Source organism: Olea europaea, unplaced genomic scaffold (assembly GCF_002742605.1).
Source record: "Olea europaea var. sylvestris unplaced genomic scaffold, O_europaea_v1 scaffold2560, whole genome shotgun sequence".
Classification (NCBI taxonomy): Eukaryota; Viridiplantae; Streptophyta; class Magnoliopsida; order Lamiales; family Oleaceae; genus Olea; species Olea europaea.
The window spans coordinates 24,371-36,189 of NW_019243884.1; the positions used below are offsets into that span (position 1 = coordinate 24,371).

The 11,819-nt window shown below is 35.1% G+C and overlaps 1 protein-coding gene, 1 long non-coding RNA gene and 1 pseudogene across 3 annotated transcripts; all 3 read right to left on the reverse strand.

Annotated features, from left to right (window-relative positions):
- The window catches only part of LOC111382844, a 17,336-nt pseudogene extending 14,531 nt beyond the window's left edge, over positions 1-2,805 (reverse strand).
- On the reverse strand, positions 2,735-6,727 carry LOC111382841 (phosphoribosylamine--glycine ligase). Its single transcript, XM_023006881.1, has 4 exons — positions 6,204-6,727; positions 4,857-5,230; positions 4,229-4,759; positions 2,735-3,372 (listed from the first exon to the last, which is right to left on the reverse strand). Exons 1-4 carry the CDS (start codon positions 6,484-6,486, stop codon positions 2,959-2,961), a joined length of 1,602 nt encoding a protein of 533 aa, XP_022862649.1. The 5' UTR covers positions 6,487-6,727; the 3' UTR covers positions 2,735-2,958.
- A 2,647-nt stretch (positions 6,728-9,374) lies between these two features.
- LOC111382842 lies at positions 9,375-11,813 on the reverse strand. 2 transcript variants are annotated; one of them, XR_002700624.1, is made up of 5 exons: positions 11,051-11,813; positions 10,786-10,850; positions 10,575-10,644; positions 10,158-10,286; positions 9,375-9,744 (listed from the first exon to the last, which is right to left on the reverse strand). It is a non-coding gene; the product is annotated as an uncharacterized LOC111382842 (long non-coding RNA). The 2 variants fall into 2 exon arrangements; XR_002700623.1 differs by having other exon boundaries at positions 10,158-10,320.
- Positions 11,814-11,819: the final 6 nt, after the last annotated feature.

Here is an 11,819-nt window from a genome sequence, read left to right on the forward strand (position 1 = left end):
AAAATTTATACCTATGCGACCGCATAGGTTTAAGAAAAACGCCATTTTTAATCCCTGGAGGCTCACTCGCGGTCGCATAGGTTTTACACTATGCGACCGCATAGTAGAGCTACTTTCTTGTTTGAGTCATTTTGGTCCTCAAGTTTCATTCCTTCACTCCTTGACCTTCTCTCTTGTTCCTAGTTGCTCCAATATTTCCTTATAACTTTCAATTGGTGCTTGGCTTGATCAATTGCTTGATGTGTTCATTGGGTCAACTTTCAGATAATTGCAATTTGGTCCCTGAATTATCATTTTGCTCCAATTTGGTCCTTTTTCGGCTCTTTTCTCCTGAATTCCACTATTTCCATAGAATTTCCTACATTGCATGAATTTGACAGAGTTAAGTAACAATTCAATCATTTTACTTGTATTTAAGTCATGTTTGTGATGTAAATAAGTGTGCAAAAACACATTTATCAGACAGCTTTGCATCCTTCAAGGCATTTTGAACATGTTTCTTTAGCCTAATGGGGAGCAAGGAGACCTCCAAAATATGCTCTGTGCAAAAAGGGATAGGAGCTAAGTCAATAAAATATTAATAACAAGCTCAAAAGCTGCTCCCAGCTCCTAACACATGTCAAGCAAATCTGAGCACAATTCTTCAAGCTTAGCTCCTGTAAACATAGTTTCAATATGTTTGGGGCCATCTGCAGTGGCCGCAATGTAAGGCAAACTAGAGAAGAAAAGGAAAAAGAAGTCAGTATTTATGCAAGCAAGAAGTGTAAACTATAAACTTGCCTGAGATTAGTTTGTGCCAAAGATGACAATTCCATTTTAGCTTTCTTGGCCGTCTCAGTCAGATGCTGAAGAGCTTGTTTGTCATTCAAAAGATCTATCCCTTCATCTTTCTAAAAAATTGAGGCCAGCCAATCAACAATTATCTGGATGAAGCTCCTAAAATGTGAATGACAGAGTGTATCAAGAGACAAGCCAAAATCTAGCAACAAACAATTTAGTATTGATGAAAGAATGGCCCAAGCAAATGAAGTAACAAGTCATTCCAACAGAAGTAGCAACAGAGATTATGAGCCTTGTCAAAGTCATCACCACCAAGATGTGTGTCACCAGCAGTAGACAGGACCTCAAACAAGCCATCACCAACCTCAAGAACTAAAATCATAGGCATATAGGGCAAAAATCAATAAAATATTCATAGCATGCATAAGATCTTCGTAGAAATTGCAATATTTTTGAGACCCAATATACAGAATTGCTATCAACATTCATTAGCACATTTCTAAGGTGTGCGATTCAGATATGAACGGTGGCAAAGATATGACCAAATATCTGAAATTGCAGCAACTGTTTGTAATGGGAAATCAGATTCAGCAAGCTGGCTAAATATTTTTATGTAATCCCAGTCCACCAAAGTACAACACGTGTAAGAAGTATCCAATTAAAGCAATTTTTCCAATCCTATTTCTTCTTAAATTAAGATACAATGAGTTGGACACATGCCAAGTTGGTGTTGATGACACATAATAATAATCTTCAGTAGCTAAGTGAAATTTAGGTTAAAGGTCCCTGAGAGACGGGGGACACCAAAATGAAAACAAGAAGAAATGAGACAGATCTCAAACTTGAAACATCAAAAGTTCCCCCTCCAAGGTCCCAAAATGATTTCATTGCTTTTCGTTTCAAAACCACAAGACAAAGAAGCAGCAGTAGGTTCATTTATAATCCAGAGAATCTATAAGCCAGCAATACGACCAGCATCCTTGGTTCGGTCCTTCATGAATCATTGAAGTAAGCAGGAACTGTGACAACAGCTTTAGTAACCTTGTCTTTCAAAACTTTGATGCATCATCCACAAGTTTCCTTGAAACCTAAAATTAGCAAAGGAGAAACATTAGAAGCAATCCATATAGAAAAACGTCTAGATGGCACTCGAACACTAGCTATATGATCTTCCCCGAGCAATCATCTCTCTGGATTTACTGTAAATGAAAAATAAATAAAGTCATAGATCACTCAAAGTAAAGAATACTACTCTATATAATAGACGTGCACAAATGATGTATTCAGCTATCCAAATTAGATGCAACATGTGTCATTTGATATATGCATCAATAGGCACCACCAGTCGTGAATCAAACACCGAGACTAAAACGTGTGTAGTGATTATTCTCAGAGGAAGGCCTCTTCAAAATGAGAAGTCCATACCCCGCAACTCTTCTATCACTCTCTTTCAAAGCCAATAATCCAGTGTTAAAGTACAAAATATTAACATAATAATGTGGAGTGGGTGTGAATATATGAATAAAAGTGAATATAAAATTTTTGTAGGCACAGACAACAAAATTTTTGACTTCGGGCTGATAGACCGACCAGAAGCAGCTCCCGAGGGAATTCCAGCTGGAACCCGTTACACGTAGTGATGCAAATTGGGAATTTCCTTTTTATTTCTTGTACAAAACCATACTAGTTGGCATGACTTTATCGAAAAATCAAAATTAGTTGACAACTAATTGATTACATTTACATCCTTTTTCTGTTTTTCTAAAATATTGTGGGAATATTAATGGAATTTGACATTCAAAAGTGTTTTCACAATTGCAAAATACAAAATCCAGCAAATTCTTCTTGTTATATGGAATTAATCTAGCAAAGAAGACTCCGTGTTAACAGTATAGTTCCCGGTTGCAATGCCAGACACCTATAAGAAGCTGCAAATCAACAAAGTAAGCAAGGATTATCCAAGAAAACGGCCTCTCTTTCTTAATAAGTTCAAAATACTTCACAAGAAGATTTACAGAATAACATCGTATATTTCAAAACTTGTCTTTATCAATCCCGAGCTTCCTTCACAAGGAAAAATACGAGTTGTAAAAGAATGACTTCAGTACAAACACAGATCATTTTCGCTAAAACCATGTTGAGCTATGATGCCTAAATTTGACCTTATAACCCAAAACTTCACACCTTTGTGGCCTGTTTCTGTGAGAGAGCTCTCCAACCAATATCTCGCCGATAGAACCCTCCAGGCCATTTAATTTGCTCGACAGCTTGGTATGCTCTATCTCTTGCCTCTTCTAGATCCTTTCCTTTAACTGTGACCCCAAGAACACGTCCGCCTGTAGCTATGAAGTTCCCGTTTGAGTCGAGAGCTGTACCAGCATGAAATACCTTGACATTTGGAGCCACTTGCTCTGCTTCTTCCAAGTTTTGAATCACTGTTCCCTTTTCGTAGCTTCCGGGGTACCCCTTGCTGGCCATGACAACAACCATGGCTGAGTCCGTGGAGTGGTCCACGGATAAACCTCTTAGCTCTCCCTTGCAGGCCGCAAGGAGAACTTGAGCCAAATCAGACTCTAATCGAACCATCAATACCTGCATATCAATTAGAGAATTTACTAGTAATATTTTGAGGACACAAAAGAATCATGATGTTTGGTAGAATATAATTTTGTTACTTAAGCATGCTAATGGGACATGTAAATGCAGCCAATAGATAACCAGCAACTTTTCCATCTACAAGAGCAATTGTGTGTACACCAATACCAGTACAATTTCATATAACATGATACTCTTGCAACCTGTTCGACTCTATCCATTCTCACCATACGATATATAAGTGATGAGAACATGTTCCAGTTTACTTGTGACTAGGAGTCATCTTCCTCAATTTGTGTACTGAAAGGTACTCTAGAACTTCATGATGAAAAGATGATATGTTCCGTCACTCCACAAGAAAATGATAGCAAAGCAGACCAAGAGAAATGCTAGAAACTGAAATCATATTGACTTTAAATCTTTCCCCAAGGTGTTAGCGCTGTATTCAGAGTCTATATAAACTCACAAGATGTATTGTCAAAATTTTGAGAGTGATGTTCATTGTTCATGGCCCAACAAAGCGGCATACTTCAGCTCAGTAAAATATAATAATTAGACAATTAGTCATGAACCGAACTGTCGTGTGCTGCCTTTTACTGGAACATTGAGAAATATCATTGTATAGAACAAGGGAAAGGATAGTAGAAATGGTACAAAACAATCGACCTTGTTTCTTTCACAATGGGAAAGTCCATTATCGTAGGAACTCATCAAATTATAACAGAATACAGTGCTTATTACTATTTTTCTTTGAATTTGTGAGATAATATGACACTCATACCATAGTATGTGGGTTATATACAGAATCTATTGATTTCATGCACAAACCAATTTATGATAATTGATAACTAACCTGGCATTCCGGATCTCCAAACCGCACATTGTATTCAATCAGTTTTGGCAATCCAGACTTCTTCTCAATCATGAGCCCAGCATAGAGAACCCCCACAAACTTGCAACCTTCTTCAGCCATTCCCTTCACTGTAGGGAAAATTATAGATTCCATGACCACGGATTGAAGTTCTTTCGTCAAGACAGGTGCCGGAGAGTATGCTCCCATTCCACCAGTATTCGGTCCTGTATCACCGTCTCCGACTCGTTTATGGTCCTGAGCCGACTCCAGGGCTATTGCATTCTCTCCATCGACTATAGCAAAGAATGAAGCTTCTTCTCCTTCAAGATATTCCTCAATGACGACACGACCACCCGCAGAGCCAAAAATACTTCTCACAAGCATCGAGTCGACGGCTTCGTACGCTTCCTCCAGTGTCATGGCCACAACAACTCCTTTCCCAGCAGCCAATCCGTCTGCTTTAACAACAATGGGAGCCCCTTGCTCTTTTATATACGCTTTTGCAGCAGATGGATCTGTGAACGATTGATACTGCACCGAGTACAGTACGGACAAGGAAAGGAAATTATCAAAATAGCACTATCTAGTAATCCAACACTAGTAATTGAGACTGAAATGAAGGATGAACCTTAGCTGTTGGAATTCCATATTTATCACACAACCTCTTCATGAAGTCCTTTGAACCTTCTAAAGCAGCAGCCTCAGAAGAAGGGCCAAAAGTAGGAATCCCAGCCTTGACAAGGTCATTAGCAAGACCTGCAACAAGAGGAGCCTCTGGTCCCACAACAACCAGTCCAACTCCCCACTCGCGGCAAAAGGCAATGACTGCGGAGCTATCAGAGATATCAAGCTCCGAGATACAAGTTGCATCCCCCGAGTTGGAAATTCCACAATTTCCAGGGGCACAAAACACAGCATCACAAGAGGGAGATCGGTGTAAGGCATAACAAATTGCATGCTCCCTTCCTCCTCCACCAATAACCAACACCACCACTCTTTCTTCTGCGAAATCATTGTAAACAGGCCCAATGAATAGAATAACATATGTCAATCCAAAAATTGTTTGTTTTATATAAGACTAAGAGCAGCGCATGGCTGGTTCAGTCCAGTACTATGAATATTCTGCAATTCGAACACTAAGAATTTAAGGGGAAATTATGATAACATTCAGAATTCAGAAAAATGATATAGAAAAAATTATGATATAGCGTCCAGTGAATTGGCAGGAATAAGAAGAAGCTGCAGTTACTTTCTATTTTTTGGAGCAGTGGCATCAAGAAAAATTAATGAGTTTACATTCTGTAGTTTGCAGGCATAAATATTTCGAAAAAATCGGGACTTTTCAATATCTCAGAAAATCTCCATTCTATAATTTCAGAATATAATTTTAATTATCAGAATTATGCTTTTATTTCCTGGAAAAATTGTTGTTGCAAAGCAGGAAGAATAAAATCCCAGAAAATAACAGATATAAGATAGAACTCTTATTAAACTTTACAAAATTTTGTATTGTCAACTCACGAATGATTCCATTTATAAAATACTCGAAATATAATGGATAATTCCAAGTATTGAAATACACGGACGATCAACCTGATGCCCAAACATTCTTCTAGCCCTCTCTTATACTAACACACCAAATAATTGTAACAATTCCATAGATATACAATGGTTATGCAAGAAGTGTTGAAAACGAATGTAGGCAGACTAAGACGACGATGCATATTCAGATAATGACGAAAACAATGCACGTGTTGCCCCCCTTGATGTTCTGTTAATCAAAGCGAAAAGATGACAATTATTTTTTACTTCCACCTTCAGGTTTGTTAAATTTCTCACGAATGACATGTTTAATAAAATAGATCAGACAACTATTTAATAAATAGAAAAATCGAGACCTTGAAATTTTCACACATATACGTTGCAAATGTGCCTTCAAAAACTATAGATGAACCTAAAAGGAATAAGATTTTACCAGAAGCAGGGAGCCCATTATTAGATGAAAGGCTGTTAAAAACGGTGGTCAGAGATTGATTACAGCCTCCTCCGGCAAGACCACGGCGAGAACTCCAGCGAAATTGAAAGTATTTAACATCAATACTATTTTTGGCAGCATCAAAATTGATGGGCCGGACATTAAAACAACTTCGGTAATTACTGGGAGTGAATATTTTTGCCACCGAATTGAATTGATTATGGCTGTTAAGGAATTTACTCGCATTATTGGCAACTGCAGAACTATAAGAAATAGATGCCATTTTGCTATTTTCTTGTGAAGAAATTTAGAAAAGACCAACAAGGAGAGAGGATGAAAACTGAACTGCGGGTTCGTAGGAGGTTGTATTCGAACTGAACTGCAACTGCAGGTTGTAGGCTTTATTCGAACTGAACTGCGAGAGGACGAGGAGGATGAGAACTGAACCGCGGGTTCGGAGGAGGTTGGTTTATTCGAACAGAACTGCGGGTCGTAGGTTTTCTTCGATCGAAACTGCGGTTTGGTCTGAACTGCAGGTTTGATAGTATGAATAGTATATTGCTTGTTGGCACCCAGAGTTCTTACATAATAACGTTTAGACCCCTCAGTTTCAAGATTCTCAACTATTTCAACTTTTATTTTATTGTAGATAATAACGCCAGAATATATTCTGTATTTATAAAGAATATCTTATATTTAATAGAGAGAATATTTAAATTTAAATAGTAAACATATCCGAAATAGTGCGAAAAGAAGGCTCAGCTACAAATTGTTCAAGAATAGTGGCGTTGCTCTTTAAAAGATTCAACACACTACTCTCTATTTTAACTCTTTATTTTACTTTTTTCAAAAATATTTATCAATTTTTCTTCATTTTTCATTAACACACTTTTTTTTACATGTAAATAGAAATTCAATTCAACCATAATTTGAATAATATAAAGAATATCTTATATTTAATAGAGAGAATATTTAAATTTAAATAGTAAACATATCCGAAATGGTGCGAAAAGAAGGCTCAGCTACAAATTGTTCAAGAATAGTGGCGTTGCTCTTTAAAAGATTCAACACACTACTCTCTATTTTAACTCTTTATTTTACTTTTTTCAAAAATATTTATCAATTTTTCTTCATTTTTCATTAACACACTTTTTTTTACATGTAAATAGAAATTCAATTCAACCATAATTTGAATAATATAAGAAATTGCTCTTTAAATTTAGAAAATAAAATATGATTCTATTTTAAAAAATTAAAATCAATAACCTCTTATGCATCCCCTCTTTAAAATAGAGAACATCTTTTATAAAGGAAATTTAGAGTTGCTGAAAAGGATACGGATTTTTGAATTGCATGAAATGTACTCAAAATTTTTTAATTTATATATTTACTAGTCTTTGCCCCGTGCAATGCACGGGTTGTGCTGTTTTGAAAGTAATGTTAGCATATCTAATGATGGATTGTAAGCAAAATGAATCAAGATTCCCAGGAATCCAAGCTGTAGAATTATGCTTGATCTTCCTAGTGACGAGAAGATTACTTCTGCCATGCAATTCAAAATTGTAGGAACCTCAAAATCTACCAAAAATTATGAAACAAAATGAGATCAACAAATTCAAGGATCCTACTTTATGCTATCCCTTAAAAAATTAATCATGTTAGCATAACTATAGAGGAATAAGCTTGAAAAAACCTAAAAATAAATATTTGTAATGGAATTTCAAGCACAATGAGACTATTTTATCATCACCAACAACATCAACACAATCTTCCTCATTCACAACAGCATTTCGATAGTATGTCATAGCTGGACAGCCTTTTCATTTACCACTTTTTCAACTTTTAAGCTGCCTAATAGCTAAAGTGTCCTGATAAATATGTTTATTTACATTATAACTCAATCCTGATACCTAATCAATAACATCATACGATTATTGGAGGAAAGAAAACATCGAAAGCTTAACGTAACACGTTCGCATGCATATGTTCACATTTATGGTAAGCCAGTCCTATGACCTAATGGATAACATTATAACATAAACAGAAAAAGAAACATGAATGAAAATGATACACTCTACCAATTAACTGACATTGACAACTGGCCAAATATTTCAGGGACGAAAGAATAAAAGTTACAGCAAGAATCGGTAAATAAGAAATGTAATGGTTCATTAGAACACAAAGATGATTGAGCACATTAAATAGCAACATGCCAAAGTCCTCCAAAACAAACTACAAATAATAATGGCAAGAAAAGAAAATGACAGTTTTCTTTAGTGATGTTACTTATTGTAAAAACTTATAATACAATCCTAATATTCCATATTGATGTTGTCTCGTCAGAACTACATGATGGAAAACCTTTCGTGCCAAGGAAGCTTGTAATAAGCATGAGCAAATAAAATTTATTAGGTACGTAGAATTAATAGATGTAGATATATCTTTCATGTGTGAAGTTTACTGATTTTGATGCCTCTAATCATTCTCAGAGTTGTTCGAAGAGAGGCTAGAACGAAGGGCTTATAGGACGAACAAGAAAAGTATTACTTTCAAAACATGATTGTTATTTGAATAAAATCTTCAAATTACGATTCTAATGTTCATTGGTATATAGTTATCACTTGTGCCTGCAGTTAGTTAAATAAACTTAAAGTGAAGAATGCTCATACTATCTAAAAAATTACCATCTTCTAAACCAAAATTTAAAAAACTATATAGTGTACGTGTTTGATTACTTTAGGCAAGTATGTAAGAAAAGTTGAATCTATTAGTAACGTGATTACGTCTAAACTGTGTGAATAGTTTGAAATTCTTAAGATATTGAGAAAAAAAGACTTGCACCTTATTGGAGGTTTGCATACATTGTTCTGTCCAATTCATCATTAAATTGTTGATGATGTAAGGTTAGCTATCGGTGGTCGTTTTAGAAACCCCAACAATAAAACTCCATGATTTAGACTAAGAGAAGGTGAAACCATTTTTTGTTCAGGCTCAACTCACTACACATCTTATTTGCATTTCTGTAAATTTAATGTTTTTTTTTTTTTTTTTCAAAACCACTATCTGTAGAAGTTAGGTTTTGGAAATAGATTTATCTCATTTTGACACGAGGAAAATTACCTCACTGCAAGACATAGCAAATGAGAATCAATTACAAACAAACAAAGAAAGTGAAGAATTGAAGTAAAAATTTAGATCATATGAAAGGATGAGAAAGAGTTAGAAAAATCCGACCTCCATAAATACAAGATTTACAATACACATTTTTTACTCTTCTCTTCCGTAACAAAATAAGGAGATTTATAACGACGAGCTGGTTTCATCCTTTCCACCACTTCCAACTCATCATCCTTAAAATTTCCATCCTGCATGATTGCAGGTGACTTACCCTCCATCATGCATAGAAAATTACATATGGAGAGTTCCAAAATGCAGCATATTTATAACAATAGTGATGATTCATTCCTTATCGACTTTCTCCATTGTCCGTGCTATCAGTTTCCCAATTTTCTTATTCACCAATTGCAAAGATAATGCCCACCTAGAATTCAGATAAACGAATTAGAGCAAAAAAAAAAGTGAAAAGAACACTAGTATCCAAGTTAAGAAATTGCCTCCCAAAGTGATTAATTATTAGAAAATTACAAAAATGGTGCACCAAATAAAATCAGAAACAATTTCAAGTATACATTTCTCAGTTTAGTGGAATTAAGTCTAAGAACGTGTGAAAACCAGTTTTACATTGGACAATGTTGAATGGCTCTAAGTGAAGGAACATACAGGCAAGCACATTCTTTTTCAGTTGTACCAATAATTTTTATGTGCCAACAATAGATTAAGCACAAACCTTGTTTTCTTCAAATATAATCATAAAGCAAGGTTTCAAACATAGTGGTCATTTTTCTAGCGAATTCATTCAAAATAGTTAAAAAATATTCTTGCTAAGCCACTCACATGTGTAATCTCTTTAGGTGTACTTGTCAGTACTGCTATGCTCTTCAAATATGAAATACAGCATCAATAGGCATATTTATACCACTGAGCAAGTCCATTAATTCATTCTTGCACCCACTAATTTACAACCTTCAATAAATATTGCCCGAGTCAGCACCATCGACTAAGTTGTACATGCAATGACATCACATTCTGGGTGAGTCTCTTATCATCATACAATACAGTGTATAATTAAAGAATTCTATTCTGAAGGCATGTAAATTAAACAATAAAATCCCTTTATTCAAATCTTCCATAAAAATACGAATAAAAAGTACAAAAATAGAATTGATACCATATATAACTACTTAAGCAAACAAAAAAGCTTAAACAACGACCTGGAAAAAATAAAATTTTAAAATCCTATCAAACACCTACCGTGCCATTTGGTATAATCAATAGCAGAAAGATACTAGGAAAACCTCCACTGCCCATCTTAATATAGAGTCTACAGGTAGACAAAAACCTCTGAGAACTCCAAATTAACAAAAATAGCAATCTCTTATGTAATAATTAGAAAATGTTGGCCTCGTACAAATACAAGAGAACATAGAAATTAGATAGTAAATGGGAAAAGGAAGAAACTAACCTTCAAAAAGAAACCCCTTCTATTATGTCACCAGTGTAAACATAAAATACCTTCAAGGATAAACCCTAGAAGAACATAGACGAGAAATAAAATTAGGGGGACCAATACAATGTTTGGGGTGGGTGTATATGTGTATGCAGTTTCTATAGGTGCCTTAGTGTCAAGTTGGAGTTTGCTAAAAACATCATGGTCGTCAAAATTAGTATACTGATTGAATAGATCAAGGAATTACGAGATATCGTTGGAGGGGACTATGAGGGTGGACCTGGTGGTTAAAGTCTTCTTGTAGATCTTAAGACATCATCTACGCGGATTCTCCTTCAGGTCGAAGAATGTTTGAGTTATCCTTGCAAAAAATCCCATGAAAATAGCTTTCAATTGTCCGCAACAATACAATAGTCAATAGATGGAATAAATTCCCATATTTATGAAATGAAAGCTCCATATTAATTTAGTTCATAAGATAAATAATACATATTACATATCGATCAAGATAATACTTGTCACATGAGTTATGGAGCTCAAAGGAGAAGAAGTATAACTTTAGATAAAAAGTAATATCAAGTTCTGCTTGTGTTACTACGTGGATTTATTATATAAGCAAGTATTAAGAAACATACCATTGTGGCCAAAAGAAAATCTTAAAAGTAACTTGAAACAAGGATTCCTAGCAATATATCTCTATACTTGTCAAGTCAAGAGGTAAATCAATCTTTTTTTTTCTTCACAAAAGAAGAATGGACTAATTAGAAATACAGAAAAATAGGAAACTCAATGAGACATCAAAATCTTGTAAATGCTTGATAAACAAATCAGTTTGAGATGTTATTTTTTGTCAAAGCCAAACATTTGCTCAGGTGTTCGATCATCACATCTTCCACGAAAATGATAATTGCATTATGATGCCATCTTTGCATTTTTACTTCTAAGTAATAAAATTCTTGCTGTAATTAATTTCCCTACTTTCTACTAATGTGTTTATTATCAAGGCTGCAATCACTTTAGCAGAAGCTCTTTAACCACTACATTGTGAT

Excerpts from the sequence above, each read along its gene's own strand:
- LOC111382841 (XM_023006881.1), bottom strand. The coding sequence starts at position 6,486 with ATGGCATCTATTTCTTATAGTTCTGCAGTTGCCAATAATGCGAGTAAA. Across the intron at positions 4,760-4,856 it reads ATGGAATTCCAACAGCTAAG|TATCAATCGTTCACAGATCC; the intron begins GTTCATCCTTCA and ends TACTCGGTGCAG. Across the intron at positions 3,373-4,228 it reads TTGGAGATCCGGAATGCCAG|GTATTGATGGTTCGATTAGA; the intron begins GTTAGTTATCAA and ends ATTGATATGCAG.